This window comes from Pseudophryne corroboree, chromosome 1, assembly GCF_028390025.1.
Source record: "Pseudophryne corroboree isolate aPseCor3 chromosome 1, aPseCor3.hap2, whole genome shotgun sequence".
Taxonomy (NCBI): Eukaryota; Metazoa; Chordata; class Amphibia; order Anura; family Myobatrachidae; genus Pseudophryne; species Pseudophryne corroboree.
The window spans coordinates 1,135,533,860-1,135,551,742 of record NC_086444.1 but is presented as its reverse complement, the minus strand read 5'-3'; the positions used below and the strand labels follow the sequence as shown (position 1 = coordinate 1,135,551,742).

Here is a 17,883-nt window from a genome sequence, read left to right as displayed (position 1 = left end):
GGCTACAGCAGGGGAGTCCACCCTTCTACCTACTCATTATACGGAGCCGCTCCACAGGTTAGGAGAGGTTATTCGGGACCAGCGTGTGATTCATTTAGATCACAGTCCTTCTGAGCCCGAAGAAGAGTGTTCAGTACACAGGTACGTGGGGGCAGAGAGCAGGATCAGACTGCTGACAAGACCGTGGAGTGACGGCCTCCCAGTCCTCCTGGGGTCCCCCTTGGGGGGCGCACGTCTGGAAAGTTTTCGGGACATCTAGGCCAAAGCTTCACCAAAGCTTTGGATAAATTACTTAATCTCCCAGGGGTGCAGTGCCCTCAGAAAGCAAAAGCACTGCTGACAGCAATTAAAAAAAAAAAAATTTGCTACAGTCAGAGGTCATTATTCCGGTTCCCAACATCTCAGAGGAACGGGGTTCTATGCCAATCTTTTAGTCGTGACAAAGCCAGATGGGACAGTCAGGACTATACTCAATTTAAAGGTTTTAGACCAGTTTCTAAGGGTCTATAGATTCCAGATGGAATCAATCCAGTCGGTCATTGCAGGCTTAGAACAAGGCGTATTTGTGATATACATGAACATAATGCATATCTACATATCCCGATCTGGGCGCCTCACCAGGCTTACTTAAGGTTCGCACAGGTGAAGGATCAATACTACTTCAGGGCCTTGTCGTTCGGCCGATCATCGACCACTAATCTTTATGAAGATCATGGCAACCAGGGTTGCAGAATTGAGATAGATGATCTACTAATCTGAGCATCCTCTCGGGAACAGTTGATCGAGAATGTTAAGACATCTAATCTATTTCACATTTCACAATGGTGGATTGTGAATTTCCAGAAATCCAACCTCAGGTCAACTTAATGGATTCAATTCCTGGGTCTCATTGTGGACACGGTACAATTGAGTATTCCTACAAGAGAATATGGTCAAGGACCTACAGAGATTGGTGACTCAGGTGCTGAGGTCACAAACTGTTTCTCTACACCTCTGTGGGCACCTTCTCGTGAAGATGGTGGCGTCTTTCAAAAAAAAAAAAAAACTCTCCAGTACGGCAGACTTCATTCCCGACCATTCCAGATGAACCTCACTGCTCAGGGAGCAGGGTCACACTGGCTTTTACATCGAAGTATTTTGACTTTCACCGCGCATAGGACCCTCCTTAAATTGGTGGTCGTCGCGCAGGTATCTCGCATCAGACAAGGGATTCAGCATTTGGGATTGGAGAATCCTAACAACGGATGCCAGTCTCAGAAGCTGGGGGGCTGTCCTGGAGGGACATCAGTTTCAGGTGGACGCCATGAACATTCTCGAGCTGAGAGCGGTTTACAACGTGCTTCTCTTAACCGAAGACCTAGACATGGGTCAACACTTAAAGATACAGTCGGACAATGTCACGACGTCACCTTAAATAATTAGTCAAGGAGGATCAAAGAGCAGGATGGCGTTACAGGAAGCCACAAAGATCTTGTTGTGGGCGGGCAGACGGACGAAGCATCATCCTCTCGGCACTGTTCATTCCCGGTGTGGAAAACTGGGAAGCAGATTGTCAAAATCATCTGGACATGCATCCGGGAGAGTGGTGCCTACATCCACGGATTTTCGACATGGTGGTGAGGAGATGAAGTCTACCTCAAGTCGACCTAATGGTGTCTCGGCAAAGCCATCAGCTGCCCAGATATATGTGTCCAGGACAAGAGATCCAGCAGCAGAAGGAGTGGACGCATTAACACTTCCTTGGTGTTACAAGACACATTTTTCCACCTTTCCCACTCATACCCAGGTTTCTGAAAGGCGTGGAACGGGAACGAGTGTGGGCGATTCTAATCGCACCAGATTGGCCCCGCAGGAGGTGTTACTCAGACCTGCAAGGGTTACTACGGATGATCCTCGGCGGTTACCGCAGACAGAGGACCCGTTATCTCAGGGACCGTTCCAACACCAGACCTGCACAGGCTGCGTTTAGCGGCGTGGCTGTTGAATTCCGAATCTTAAGCCACGGCAGTATACCAAGAACGGCCATCCCTACGACGCTTGTCGTTAGGAAGCTGGTCACAGCCTTGCACTGCTACATAATTTGGAAGAGATACATGGACGGGTGTCAAGAACGTGGGTGGAATTCAACGAACATCCACTTAGTCAGACTTCTACTTTTCCTTCAGGCCAGTCTAGAAGTAGGACTGAGACTGGGCGTTCTGACGGTTCAAATTCGTCTCTCTCCATATTTCAACGGCGGTTGGCATTCTTGCCAGAGGTTCAAACCTTTTTACTGGGGGTTCTGAGGATACAACCCCCTTTTTTCGTCCTCCCGCTGCGCCAAGGGACTTAAATTTGGTTTTGGAATTTTTGAGATCTCCAAATTTTCAGCCGTCAACCAGAATGGACCTGATATATCTCTCTTGGACGGTCACATTATTGCTTGCCTTGACTTCAGCCAGGCGGGTTTCTGAGTTGGGAGCCTTATCGTGTATAAGTCCTCTTTTAATTTTTCATGCGGTTAGGGCGGGATTCCGTATAAGAGCGGATTTCTTTCCTAAGGTTGTTTCGGGGGTTCACGTAAACCAGCCAATCGTGGTCCCATCTTCCTAGGGTCTCGCAGATGGGGACGTGTCATTGATGTTGTCCGAGCTTTTAGGGGTATACGTGCAGGTTACATCGTCCTTTCAGAAGGTCGGACCATTTGTTTTGTTCTTTATGATGGGCCAAGGAAGGGTTGACCAACATCTCTACAGTCTTTGTCTAGACGGTTTAGACTTGCCATTCGGCAAGCTTATATTTCCTGTAGCACACAGGTTCCGGTTCAGGCGGGTGCTCATACCACCCGATCAGTGGGTGCCTCATGAGCGGCTACCCGTGGTGTTTCCATTACTCAGCTTTGCTGAGTGGCGCCGTGGTCTTCAGCCCACATGTTTACAACATCTTACATGTTTGATAACTTTGCGTCCGGAGACTCTAAGTTCGGACGTTTACTTTTGCAGGCCACCGACAGCACTCCCTCCCTTGGGGATAACTTTGGGACGTCCCCTAATGTCTAAGGATGCTCCAGTGTCCCCTAGTGGATGAAAGAGAAAAGAGGATTTTGGTACTTACCGATAAATCCATTTCTATGAATCCTCTAGGGGACACTGGACGCCCGCCTCAGTGCTGTCAACCTGCTGTCTCCAAAGTTCTTGTTCAAACAGTTCGTGCAAACAGCGTTAGGTTTTTTCGGTAAGAGTTTCTTGGGTGCTGTTTGATCTGATGTACGGTTCGGTTCCTCGCCAGGTGGTCTAGTATCATGTCCTATTCTCTCAGTCAAATTTTCCAAACTGAGGGAGGAGGGATGTGAAGGGGGAGGAGCCAGCTGTGCAGACAATGCTATTTTTGGATTGTGCCACACCTCCGGTTGCAAGCTTCACACCCCTAATGTCTAAGGATGCTCCAGTGTCCCCTAGAGGATTCAGGGAAATGGATTTATCGGTAAGTACCAAAATCCTCTTATCGAGGCTTATTATTTAAAAAAAAAAAAAAAAAAAGGTGGGTGATAGATTTACTAATGCTCAAATGTACAATTAAGTGCATACAACACAAATGCAAATGTTGCTGGCAGTCAGTGTAGCATTCATAAAGTATATTATATAAAATGATAGGAAGCAGCTGATTGGTGCTATGGGCAACTTCTTCGCTTCTGTCTGGCAGTCAGTGTAGCATTCATAAAGTATATTATATAAAATGATAGGAAGCAGCTGATTGGTGCTATGGGCAACTTCTTCGCTTCTGTCTTTTGGCGGGATGTACTAAGCATTGCATCCGCTGGTTTGTACCAAGACGTTTGCAAAGGACAGCCCTCCCCGATGAGAGCTGTCCTTTGCAATAGAAAGACTTCTGGGTTTCGGCCCCGGGAGACCTTCTGTGCGTGTGCCCAGAGACCCACGTGCTGCGGGGGCTGCTGGGAGGGAAATTGTGATAGAAGCCTATAGGTTTCTATTGTGTAAAGCCACCCAAAGATGGCATTACCCACCGGAACCAAACTACAAGGACCATATGGAAAATGTGATAAAACCCCCCAAAACAAAATCTTCTGTGTTTTCAACGCATTTTAGGGTTTAGTGCATTCCGCCCTAAGGGGTTTATTTACTAAGCCTTGGAAAGAGATAAAGTGGACGGAGGTAAAGTACCAACCAGCTCCTGTAATTTTTTAAACACAGCCTGTAACGGGATCGGTATGTTATACCGCCAGACAGGATGCCGAATGTCAGTACACCAACATCAGCATCCCGAGTGGTGGAATGCCGGCATGGGGGGCGAGCACAATGAAGCCCCTAGCGGGCTCGCCATCGTTTGACTCTCGCCACAGGTTCTATTCTCCCTCTACAGGTGTCGTGGACACCCATAAAGGGGCAATCACCTATCTTGCTAGTATAACGGCAGCGGGATGGTAACCCAGTCGGATCCCGGCGTCGGTATTGTGACATCTGGTATCTCGATGAGCGGTATGCTGACCGGTTACCCATGTAACATGGCAGTTAGGAGCTGATTGGCTGGTACTTTATCTCCATCCACTTTCTCTCTCCTCAAGTCTTAGTAAATAGACCCCTATGTCACCAATGCTACTCTACTGTCATGGGAACACCACAATAACATGGGAACACAGCGATACGGCAAACAATCAAGGCTTAGGTTTATAATGAAAGCAACAAAGAAATATCATACTCAGGCCTACACAATCTCTGTGTGTAAGGCTGTTGTGGAACGTATACTAAAGAGGCCGGCAGGGCATGCTGGGACTTTTGGTTACACATCAGATGAAGACCCATTCATGGTCCAACTCTGATGCCTCCTGTAAATCCACCGGTCCTCCACTGAATAGGGTGGGCAGTGTATCATGAAGGTGCAGTAACATGCCAAATTGCAGCAATGGATTTTATCCCAGGCAAGGCTGCTATCTGCATGGAGTTTGCATGTTCTTCATTTCATGTCTTATAGGTTTATTTTCTTTGGACTTAATTGCCCCAGGTATGTGTGTTATGGAAACTAAATGGTCAGTTACAATTAAGACTAATGAGGCTGAACACATTTCTGACTGCACAGAACTGTGCAATATATATTCAGAAACATTAGCTTATGAAATGACTGTATAATTATGTGGCATCAGGACTTTTCTCACAGGCTGTGTTGTATGTAACAAATGTATCCCAGCTGGCAATCTGGACCCTCTGACATTTGAGGAGAGGCTGATAGAGTATCTGGGCTGATCTGGGTTCCCAAACTTGTTTAAAATTAGCTGCTCTGTTGGACTCCCAGTCCTTCACTTAATAAAGCAGTTTTGGGTATCGGTCGCTGTTTTACATTTGGCCAAAAATAATTTAATAGTCTAAAGGAGACTTTGCAACCAATCAGCAGCAAGGTTACTTTTATCAAGTACATTCTATAAAATGATAGGTAGGATTTGTTTGGTTGCTATGGGCAACTTCTCTACTCTTTTAATGATGGATTCATCAACCCCATAGTTACATAGGCTTTAACATACTCCTATACTGTAACTGTACCAGTGAATAACACCGCACCATGGAAAGATAGTGGCCAGAGCTGGGGAAATACTACAAACTGGACAGTTCCCACTGGAAACATACAGTACCTGTGGGCATTTCGCAAGCAGCCCTGCGACTAAGGATATTTAGACACAAAAGCACACCAACCTATTATTACACAAAATGTCATTTTGTAATTTTTGGTCATGCAAAGGAATAATTTATACTTACCTTATGAAGGTATTTAGCAACACGAATCCTATGTGCATCTAAGTGTGTTTCTGCAATGCCCACATCTTCATCCCGCAATCTCTTCTCACAACTCTACAATGTAATAAAGAAAATACTCTGAATTCTGCAATAAGAGTTGAGTGTGTGTCAATCTAGCATCACATGTACTGATAAAACAATATTAACATGTATAAGACAAACGGAGAGGAATATTTTTTATTATTATGATCCCCTGCTTTTAAAGTTGCATATTACATAGTCCTGCAGAATTATTTTCCAGTCAGGTTATATCAAGTTTACTCTAGGGTGAAAAGCTGGCAGAGCACCGCCTGGGTAAAAGCGCACGTCTGCGTACACCTAAAAAGAAGTATGGCCACGGGATGTAGTTATGTGACCGGACATAATACCTCCCCCTACATCCTGACCACTTACAATCCCGACAGTCGGTTGCGCTCACCCCCTGCCCATCAGCATACCACCGCCAGGGCCGCATTGTCGGTACCCAACCCTATGGCCACTAGGTGAGGGTGTGGCCTTGTTGACAGTCTGTCATGGAGGGGCCAGGGCTAAATCTCATGAATTATCCATCACAGTGGGCACCCGCCACATAATTGAGGTGTGGTGCGGTCCAGTGCGCAACTTTCAGGGCTGGTACATGCCCTGTCTCCATGGAGTTCCGCCAATGATGTGTATGATATATACTTAATGCTGCTTACCGCAAACACCTTGTCAGGAATCTCTCTCTCCTTTATAGGCACCATTTTGTAGTTGCGGAACTCTGCGACCTCTTGGTTACGGAGCTGCAGAAGCCGGAACCGTTTCGATTTGGACAGTTCTTCATCGGTCACAAAGTCAAACTCCTTTTGCAGCTGCTCAAGCCTGAAGAATTCAGGAACATAGGCATTCCCGCTGTCTGCAATCTAGAATGAATAAGAGAGTACAGGCTGAATTACAGATGTATTAAAAAATATTGCACACATTTTGTTTGCATCGTGGAAAATCAGACAGTATGTCTTATGCTTAAGTTTGTAATGTGTGTATTGTACGAAAAGTTAAACATCCCACTGGCCCATGTTGCAGAGTATGTTTAATGTACAACGGTGTTGGTGCAGAATTCCTGTGTACAATAAGTTTACAGATATTTTCAAAGTATATTTAAATGTTTCAACCGCATGAAAAGAAAATATAAACCTCTGTAATGCAATTAGTAATGCATTGGTAAAGCTGGTGCAAAATTGGTCAAGTGTAAAGGCATGGTTCTATAAAGTGCATTGTTGCAGCCCCGCCCCCGCATTGTAAGGCACAGATTTATGCTCCGCCCACTTCTCCAGTACAGGCGTCTCTAGCTCAGGAGCCTTGCGGAAGTACCAAGAAAGTGGGCGAGTGTGACTAATGATCATTGCAGCAAAACTATCAGAGTCACTACTATTACAGGAAATTTGTAACAGGCCACCGATACAGCCCATCTCTTACCTTTATGAGCTGCATGAGAGATGTATTTCTGGGATCATTAGGATCGAGCTTTGATTCTGCTGCCCACTTGGCTAATTTCTTCATGTCAGTCAGTCCAGAAGCTCCAATAGACGATACTGGGTCTACGTTAGTTAATGTCCTATCATTGAAGGATATTCAGGTTACAGGAGAGACAACGCAGTGGGCACACTGCACAAGCAGCAACAGCTACTAAAGACTGGAGAAGTAGTAAACCAATCAGTTTCTTGCTAGCAATTCTAAAGTACATTCTATAAAACGATAAGTAGAAGCTGATTGGTCACTGTGGTCAACTTCTCCAATTGTCAATTTCTCCTCTCTTTAGAAGGCTCCCTATTAGTCCTTTAACACCTCAATGGCCAGTGTACTCTCTAGCTTTGTGACCAGACACATCTGATCACGCTAGGTGGTGTTCCATGTGGGATGGAGGCATAACAGGTAGTCAACGCATTAAATGGCACCTGGCTCTACAATGTACTTTTATACCTAATGGGCCTCATCCATAGTTGGATGCAAACGTAAAATGAGTTGGACGCATGACCAACTCTACATAGGTAGCAAATGCGAGTCCCTCCCCATGAGAGTTACAGAAATACGACAGGTGGTGCCGCTAGACTGTGGGTAGAAAACATGCTAAAGATCCCATAGACACTACAGTATGGGTGCAGGCAGTAATGACTCAACTAGCCTGTTAAATACAAAAAATAGGATTTTAATACCTACCGGTAAATCCTTTTCTCTTAGTCCGTAGAGGATGCTTCAAGAACCATGGGGTATAGACTGGATCCGCAGGAGACATGGGCACTTTAAGACTTTGAATGGGTGTGAACTGGCTCCTCCCTCTATGCCCCTCCTCCAGACTCCAGTTATAGGAACTGTGCCCAGGGAGACGGACATTTCGAGGAAAAGGATTTATTGTTAAACTAAGGGTGAGATACATACCAGCTCACACCACCAAACACGCCGTACAACCTGGCATTTAACAGAATTCCAGTCAACGGCATGAACAAAATCAGCAACAGGCTGACCATAACCAAAGCACAACCTTTGTGTAACACAAGCAATAACTATTAAACAAGCACTGCAGATAAAGTCCGCACTGGGACGGGCGCCCAGCATCCTCTACGGACTAAGAGAAAAGGATTTACCCATAGGTATTAAAATCCTATTTTCTCATACGTCCTAGAGGATGCTGGGGACACCAAAAGAACCATGGGGTTTATACCAAAGTTCCAGAACGGGCGGGAGAGTGCGGATGACTCTGCAGCACCGATTGACCAAACATGAGGTCCTCCTCAGCCAGGGTATCAAACTTGTAGAACTTAGCAAAAGTGTTTGAACCCGACCAAGTAGGAGGTGAGAACTGTGCAGCCACCACAAGAGAGAGATTCTGGTCCTGGAAGATAGGATTATTTTCCGGTGCATGTGCAGGTGAGACCCGGACCACTTGTCCAACAGGTCCCACTGAAACACCCTGGCATGGAACCTGCCAAACTGAATGGCCTCGTAGGCCGCCACCATCTTCCCCAGCAACCGAGTGCATTGATGAATCGACACTCTTGCCGGTTTCAGAATCTGTTTGACCATGTTCTGGATTTCCAGAGCCTTTTCCACTGGAAGAAAGACTCTCTGTAATTCTGTGTCCAGAATCATACCCAAGAATGACAGCCGTGTTGTCGGAACCAATTGTGATTTTAGTAAGTTTAGGAGCCAACCATGTTGTTGCAGAATTGTCAGGGAGAGCGTAATGTTTTTCAGTAATTGCTCCTTGGATCTCGCCTTTATCAGGAGATCGTCCAAGTACGGGATAATTGTGATTCCTTGCTTGCGCAGGAGTACCATAATTTCCGCCATTACTTTGATGAAAATCCTCGGAGCCATGGACAGACCAAACGGCAACGTCTGAAATTGGTAATGACAATCCTGAACCGTAAACCTCAGGTAAGCCTGATGTGGAGAATATATGGGGACGTGTAAGTAGGCATCCTTTATGTCTACCGACACCATAAAATCCCCCTCCTCCATACTAGAGATCACTGCCCGGAGGGATTCCATCTTGAATTTGAATTTTTTCAGATAGATTTTAGGTTCAGAATCGGTCTGACCGAGCCATCCGGCTTCGGGACCACGAACAGGCTCGAATAAAAGCCTTCCCCCTGTTTTGACGGGGGTACCGTGACAATGACTTGATTTTGACACAGCTTTTGTATTGCAGCGCATACTACCTCCCTTTCTGGAAGAGAAGCTGGCAAGGCCAATTTGAAAAATCGGTGAGGGGGCACGTCTTGAAACTCCAATTTGTACCCTTGGGCTACTATTTCCAATAACCAAGGATCCAGGGCCGAGCGAACCCAGTCCTGACTGAAGAGTTGGAGACGTGCCCCCACCGGTGCGGACTCCCGCAGAGGAGCCCCAGCGTCATGCGGTGGATTTGGCAGAAGCCGGGGAGGACTTCTGCTCTTGGGAACCTGCCACAGTGGGTGACCTTTTTCCCCTTCCTCTAGTAGCAAGGAAGGAAGACCCTCGTCCTTTTTTGTATTTATTGGGCCGAAAGGACTGCATCTGATAGTGGGGCGTTTTCTTTTGTTGTGCAGGGACATAAGGTAGAAAAGATGACTTACCTGCGGTAGCCGTAGATACCAGGTCAGCGAGGCCATCACCAAACAAGACACCACCTTTATACGGCAGAGACTCCATAGCCCTCTTATAGTCCGCATCAGCATTCCATTGATGAATCCACAATGCTCTCCTGGCTGAGACTGCCATGGCATTGGCCCTTGATCCCAAGAGGCCAATATCCCTCGCAGCTTCCTTTAGGTAGGCTGCAGTGTTCCTGATATGACCCAGTGTCAAAAGAACACTATCCCTATCCAGGATATCTATATCAGATGACAAGTTATCTGACCATTTTTCAATAGCGCTACTCACCCATGCCGATGCAACGGCAGGTCTGAGCAGCGTACCCGTAGTGACATAAATGGATTTCAATGCATTTTCCTGCTTACGATCCACAGGATCCTTTAGGGCTGCCGTGTCAGGGGACGGAAGCGCCACCTTTTTGGACAGACACGATAGAGCTTTGTCCACAGCGGGGGTTGACTCCCACTTTTCCCTGTCCCCAGAGTGGAACGGATATGCCACCGGAATTCTCTTGGGAATCTGTAACTTTTTGTCAAGATTTTCCCAAGCCTTTTCAAAAAGCGTGTTCAGTTCATGAGAGGGAGGAAACGTTACCTCAGGTTTTTTTCCTTTATACATACAGACCCTTGTCTCAGGAACAGTAGGGTCTTCCGTGATATGTAAAACGTCTTTTAATCGCCAAAATCATGTACTGAATGCTTTTAGCCAGTTTAGGATTCAACCTGGCATCACTATAGTCGACACCGGAGTCAGTGTCGGTATCTGTATCCGCTATCTGGGTAAATGAACGCTTCTGTGACCCAGAGGGGGTCTGGATTTGTGACAATGCATCCTCCATGGATTTTCTCCATGTCTGGTTCTGAGACTCAGAGTTATCTAATCTCTTATTCAATAGAGCCACATTTGCATTCAAACACTCAAAACATTTACCCAATCAGCAGTCGGCGGTGCCGACAGGGTCACTCCCACAATCTTTTCTGTCTCCACTCCAGCCTCCTCCTGGGAAGAGCACTCAGCCTCAGACATGCCGACACACGCGTACCGACACCCACATCCACACTGGGGCTATAGGAGACAGACCCACAGCAAAGCCTGTTAGAGAAACACAGAGGGAGTTTTGCCAGCTCACAACCCAGCACCTATCCCGGTTCTGAAACGTATAATATAATGCCTCAGACCTGTTAGCGCTTTTAATATTAATAAAACAGCACCAAATTACTGTGCCCCCCCGTTTTGCACCCTGTTACTTGTACAGCAGTGTAGGAGGCCAGGACCAGCGTCTCTGCAGCTCTGTGAAGAGAAAATGGCGCTGATTAGAGCTGTGAGGGCTAAGCCACGCCCCTTAATGGCGCGCTTCAGCCCCGCTGTTTTCCACATATTTATACTGGCGGGGGTCTGGTTTTAGTGCCCAGACACTGTATGCCTCTTTTGCCAGTCCATTAGTGAGGTTTCATGCTGCCAAGGGCGCCACCCTGCGCCCTGCACCCTGTAGTGCCGCTGTGTGTGTGGGAGCATGGCGCGATGCGCGGTACCTCAAAGCCGTCACTGAAGTCTTCTGATCTTCTTTTACTCACCCGTCTTCTGACTTCTGGCTCTGCAAAGGGGGGACGGCGCGGCTCCGGGAACGAGCATCTAGGCGTACCTAGCGATCAGACCCTCTGGAGCTAATGGTGTCCAGTAGCCTAAGAAGCAGAGACTTTAAACTCACGGAAGTAGGTCTGCTTCTCTCCCCTCAGTCCCAACAAGCAGGGAGCCTGTTGCCAGCAGGTCTCCCTGAAAATAAAAAACCTAACAAAGTCTTTTTCAGAGAAACTCAGGAGAGCTACTCAGTGTGCATCCAGTCTCACTGGGCACAGAATCTAACTGGAGTCTGGAGGAGGGGCATAGAGGGAGGAGCCAGTTCACACCCATTCAAAGTCTTAAAGTGCCCATGTCTCCTGCAGATCCCGTCTATACCCCATGGTTCTTGAAGCGTCCCCAGCATCCTCTAGGACGTATGAGAAATATAATGTTTGCATTTTTTTATTATAGTCCACACTAAATACACACATGGGCAGCCTTCCCACTGATACACACATGGGCAGCCTTCCCACTGATACACACATGGGCAGCCTTCCCACTGGTACACACATGGGCAGCCTTCCCACTGGTACACACATGGGCAGCCTTCGCACTGGTACACACCTGGGCAGCCTTCCCACTGGTACACACCTGGGCAGCCTTCCCACTGGTACACACCTGGGCAGCCTTCCCACTGGTACACACCTGGGCAGCCTTCCCACTGGTACACACCTGGGCAGCCTTCCCACTGGTACACACCTGGGCAGCCTTCCCACTGGTACACATCTGGGCAGCCTTCCCACTGGTACACATCTGGGCAGCCTTCCCACTGGTACACACATGTGCAGCCTTCCCACTGATACACTCATGTGCAGCCTTCCCACTGATACACACATGTGCAGTCTTCCCACTGATACACACATGTGCAGCCTTCCCACTGATACACACATGTGCAGCCTTCCCACTGATACACACATGTGCAGCCTTCCCACTGATACACATATGGGCAGCCTTCGCACTGATACACATATGGGCAGCCTTCGCACTGATACACATATGGGCAGCCTTCCCACTGATACACATATGGGCAGCCTTCGCACTGATACACATATGGGCAGCCTTCCCACTGATACACATATGGGCAGCCTTCCCACTGATACACATATGGGCAGCCTTCCCACTGATACACATATGGACAGCCTTCGCACTGATACACACATGTGCAGCCTTCCCACTGATACACATATGGGCAGCCTTCCCACTGATACACATATGGGCAGCCTTCCCACTGATACACACAAGTGCAGCCTTCGCACTGATACACACATGTGCAGCCTTCCCACTGATACACACATGTGCAGCCTTCCCACTGATACACATATGGGCAGAATTCGCACTGATACACATATGGGCAGCCTTCCCACTGATACACATATGGGCAGCCTTCCCACTGATACACATATGGGCAGCCTTCGCACTGATACACATATGGGCAGCCTTCCCACTGATACACATATGGGCAGCCTTCGCACTGATACACATATGGGCAGCCTTCCCACTGATACACATATGGGCAGCCTTCCCACTGATACACATATGGGCAGCCTTCCCACTGATACACATATGGACAGCCTTCGCACTGATACACACATGTGCAGCCTTCCCACTGATACACATATGGGCAGCCTTCCCACTGATACACATATGGGCAGCCTTCCCACTGATACACACAAGTGCAGCCTTCGCACTGATACACACATGTGCAGCCTTCCCACTGATACACACATGTGCAGCCTTCCCACTGATACACATATGGGCAGAATTCGCACTGATACACATATGGGCAGCCTTCCCACTGATACACATATGGGCAGCCTTCCCACTGATACACACATGTGCAGCCTTCGCACTGATACACACATGTGCAGCCTTCCCACTGATACACATATGGGCAGAATTCGCACTGATACACATATGGGCAGCCTTCCCACTGATACACATATGGGCAGCCTTCCCACTGATACACACATGTGCAGCCTTCGCACTGATACACACATGTGCAGCCTTCCCACTGATACACACATGTGCAGCCTTCCCACTGATACACATATGGGCAGAATTCGCACTGATACACATATGGGCAGCCTTCCCACTGATACACATATGGGCAGCCTTCCCACTGATACACACATGTGCAGCCTTCCCACTGATACACACATGTGCAGCCTTCGCACTGATACACACATGTGCAGCCTTCCCACTGATACACATATGGGCAGAATTCGCACTGATACAAATATGGGCAGAATTCGCACTGATACACATATGGGCAGCCTTCCCACTGATACACATATGGGCAGAATTCGCACTGATACAAATATGGGCAGAATTCGCACTGATACACATATGGGCAGCCTTCCCACTGATACACATATGGGCAGCCTTCCCACTGATACACATATGGGCAGCCTTCCCCTTCCTAACAGAGTAGGAAACATACTTTTTTTTTTTTTAAAGTGTCCTGTAAACCTGCTTTTAAAATACAGCCCTAGCCGTTTTCTCTTACCTCCAGACCAATATATGTATTTTAAGAGGCCATCTTGGCCGCAGTTTGGGTCAACACACCCTTGCTGTACTTTGGGACCCTTGTATAGGCGTCGGCCAGAGAGCAGGGTCCTGGGGGAGCAGCATTGCCACCTGCATGTGGCTTACAGGGTGCCAGTAGCGCTGCTAAAGAGCTCTACTTCCTACAGCCAGCAGCCCCATCCCAGAAGTGTTATGTCATGACGTCACACGCTCAGGGGTTGATGCCAGTATAGAGCGCTGCTCAGGCCATGGTGCAACATGCCAAGAAAAATAAAGAGAGACATCCATCTTGAAAGGACACACATGCGGACTATAAAAATAAAGTAGGCTGCAGCCAAAAAAAGCTGCAACTTGCATTTATGTCCAAATCTGAATGAGGCCCAATATGTGTAAATGTTTCCAGTTTAAGGGTTCTCTCACTCCTGCAGAAGCGCCCTATAATGATCAGGTGATAAAACGGCACAGCAATCTGTTAATGCTAGGAAGATACAATAGATCAGTCATTAACCAATCACACTGTTGCTGGACCAAGGTCACAGATAGTGGCCTGCCTGATAAAAAAGGAACAATGACCATTAGTGATTTTAGAGACCGGCGTTCATCAGAGTACATAAGCATGTTCTTAGTAACTCAGGGCATTAATCAGTCTTAAGTGATTTTTCACTTTGCGTGTCCACGACTTTTAGGAATCTACAGCTTATTATACAAAGTCGACTGCAACTAGGGTGCCGAGACAATGGCTGCAATGGGTGCAGAATGGCAGGAAGAGGACATGAAAGACAGTGAGGGTGAGGTGTGGGCATGTAATCGCAAACTGAGACTAACATGGCTGTCTAAACGTTTCAAACGCAGACTCCTGATTGGTCGACTTGCATCATCTCTGACCCTGGTGTAAGTGTAATAGTTGATAGTGACTGCGTCCTATTGGTTGCAACAAACCACACCCACTTAGTAAAACAAAATGAGCATTGTTTGAAAAATAATTTTACACAGCAAAGAACACTCGTTTTTCACAAATAAAGGCTTCCATGCACAACTGGGGAAGGGAAAGACTTGGGTTCTTACCAGCTGTACAGTCCGGCCATTACCTTCAATACTTCAAAACTTGTATTTCCATTGTGTACAGGAATTTTTATCATTCTCTGTACTGTCCATGAAGTCATGCCACCTGCCGTTATCCAGCTCATCTCAGATAGTATGTATTTTCCTTACATAGTTTCATGATTATTTAAAACTAAATATTTAACCAGCGACTCCAGAGTATGCAGCAACAGAATATATGCCCTTTGCCTATGTTATGTGCTAAACATATATCAATGGGGGTCATTCCGAGTTGATCGCTAGCTGTTTTCGTTTGCAGCGCAGCGATTAGGTATAAAAGCGGCACTTCTGCGCATGCCTATGCGGCGCAATGTGCACGCGCGACGTACTTTCACAACAGCCGATGCAGTTTCACACAAGGTTTAGCGACGCTTTTCATTCACACTGCTGGCCGCAGAGTGATTGACAGGAAGTGGGCGTTTCTGGGAGGTAACTGACCGTTTTCGGGGAGTGTGTGTAAAAACGCCAGCGTGTCAGATATAAACGCAGGTGTGCCTGGGAAAACGCAGGCGTGGCTGGCCGAACGTAGGGCGTGTTCGTGACGTCAAAACAGGAACTAAATAGTCTGCAGTGATCACAAGCTAGGAGTAGGTCTGGAGTTACTCTGAAGCTGCACAAAAATATTTTGTAGCCGCTCTGCGATCCTTTCGTTCACATTTCTCCCAGTGGGAGGTGGCTTAGCATTTGCACGGCTGCTAAAAGCAGCTAGCGAGCGATCAACTCGGAATGAGGGCCAAAGATCATACTGCAAGCCTTTAATTGTCTTCTATCTAAATTTTGGCAGAGGTTATAATTTATGGGTTCCTGTCTATAGACAGACAGTTAAAAGATAGACAGTCATTAATTAGACACTATATGGTCGACAGTCAAAAGCCAGACAGGGTCAAAAGTCAGACACAAAAAAAAATTGTTGTTTTTTTTTTGCTTTTCTGTGTTTTTTACAACTTTTGCCTCATTTACTATCCATGTCACAAACTATTACCTTTTAGTAAAGTTGTGGCGAGTGTAGCGGAGTGAGACACCGAGCCTGAAGCGTGGCGAGACCGCGAGGGGACGAATTTCACCAAATCTGGGTTAAAAATGTTTTTTGTGTGTCTGACTTATGACCCTGTCTGACTTTTGACTGTGCGTCCATCTTTGTGATTCAGGTCTACAGTCCTCTGTACATTATTACTAAAAAGTCTAAAAAGGCTTTCATGCACACCGCACACATTTTAGGTTTAAAATAAACCTGAAAAGACTCTGTTAAATGTTACAGTAGGCACTATGCACAACATGTAAAACACATGCAATCTGCGATCTTTAATTTCATGTTGGTGGCACTGGCTTACCGTTTGGCAGCGCTGTGTTGTAGTGAAGGAGCCAGTGGCACGCCGTTTTCCCCAACTGCCCAAGAAACACAATAAGACACTTTTCCAGATGTCAGCAGAGTCACCCTATTACTACCGTCAGCTTCAAAGGACAGTGGGACATCTAAAAACAGAAGAAAGAATGTTATAGTGGATTTTGGTGGTCAATTCATTATTTTTCTCTATTTCAATACAGTGCAGGTGTAATGAAGATAAAGGCGCATAGATGGGGGCGAGGTTAAAATCGGACTCCTTCAATAGGTATCTGAGCGATCCGAAGAGAAGTTAGGCACCCCTTACTCTAAAACCCTACACACACAAAGGACGTTCACTTCACTTCCACCTGTGCAACATAGGAGCTGACATTGGGGCAGTGAGAGAAGTGAAGGGCGGCAGTGAGATACAGAGGTGAGGGGGGCAGTGAGATATGTAGAGGGCAATGACAGATGTGAGGAAGCAAAGACAGCTGTGAGGGGGGTGAAAAAATTATGGAGGGGCAGTGAGATATGGAGGGAAGGGGCAATGACAGAGATATGAAGGGGTCAGCGAGATCTGTAAGGGGACAGAAAAAGCTGTGAGGAGGCATTGAGCACTGTAAAGGGGCAGAGATAGCTATGGAAGGGCATTGAGGTATATGGGCAGAGCAGTGAGAGTTATGCAGTGGGCAATAAGAGCAGTGAGTGCTATGGAGGGACAGGTGACAAAGAGCTGTGGGTTGGCAGTGACGTATGGAGGCAAGCAGCAGTTTGGGAGCTATGGTGGAAGCAGTAAGAGAGTTGTGGAGGTGGCGATGAGAAATATAGAGGAGGCAAAGAAAATCTGGGAGGTTGCATTGAGAGCGATATAGAGGGGGTATTGAGAGTCATATGGATTTGGCGGTGAAATCTATGGAAGGAGCAGTGAAAGCTATGGAGGGGTGCAGTGAAAGAGCTATGGGGGTGCTGGTGAGAATTATATGGAGGAGGTGGGGTGAGCGATATGGAGGGGGCAAAAAGAGCTATGGGGGGGGCACATACAGAACTAAGTTTTGAACTATTTTGTGGTCACAGGATACAAGTAGGTGTTTCTGGAAGAAAGTTCATGTTTAGCAGGCTGTAGTGAAATGTCTTTAAAAAGACTACTAATTCCAGAACTGTATATCACACATACAGATTTTATTAGAAGCACAGCTGATACAGGCTCCATGGATGTTGAAGCTGATATTTGTATTTCAGGGCCACTGCAGCCATTTTTATCCAGTTTGAACACACCCACACATACACACCCACCCCCACACACCTGTTGAATCGGGTCATCGTGCCCCTTTCGCCCATGAAGTGGGCGGGATGCAGCAGGGAAATCCATTGGAAACCCTGAAAGGGGTGAAAAGTTCTGGGAGGGGAGGTAAATCTGGTTCTCACTGAGACATTCTC

General features: G+C 47.0%; 1 protein-coding gene across 3 annotated transcripts in view; it reads right to left on the bottom strand.

Moving 5' to 3' along the window:
• Positions 1 to 17,883, bottom strand: part of CC2D2A (coiled-coil and C2 domain containing 2A) — a 205,272-nt gene that overhangs the window by 100,478 nt on the left and 86,911 nt on the right. For all 3 annotated transcript variants that reach the window (XM_063923787.1, XM_063923779.1, XM_063923772.1), the window contains exons 18-21: positions 16,454 to 16,595; positions 7,218 to 7,356; positions 6,461 to 6,664; positions 5,745 to 5,837 (exon numbers count right to left, since the gene is read on the bottom strand). In XM_063923787.1, coding sequence (XP_063779857.1) covers positions 5,745 to 5,837; positions 6,461 to 6,664; positions 7,218 to 7,356; positions 16,454 to 16,595 — 578 coding nt within the window. The remainder of the gene's footprint in view (positions 1 to 5,744; positions 5,838 to 6,460; positions 6,665 to 7,217; positions 7,357 to 16,453; positions 16,596 to 17,883) is intronic.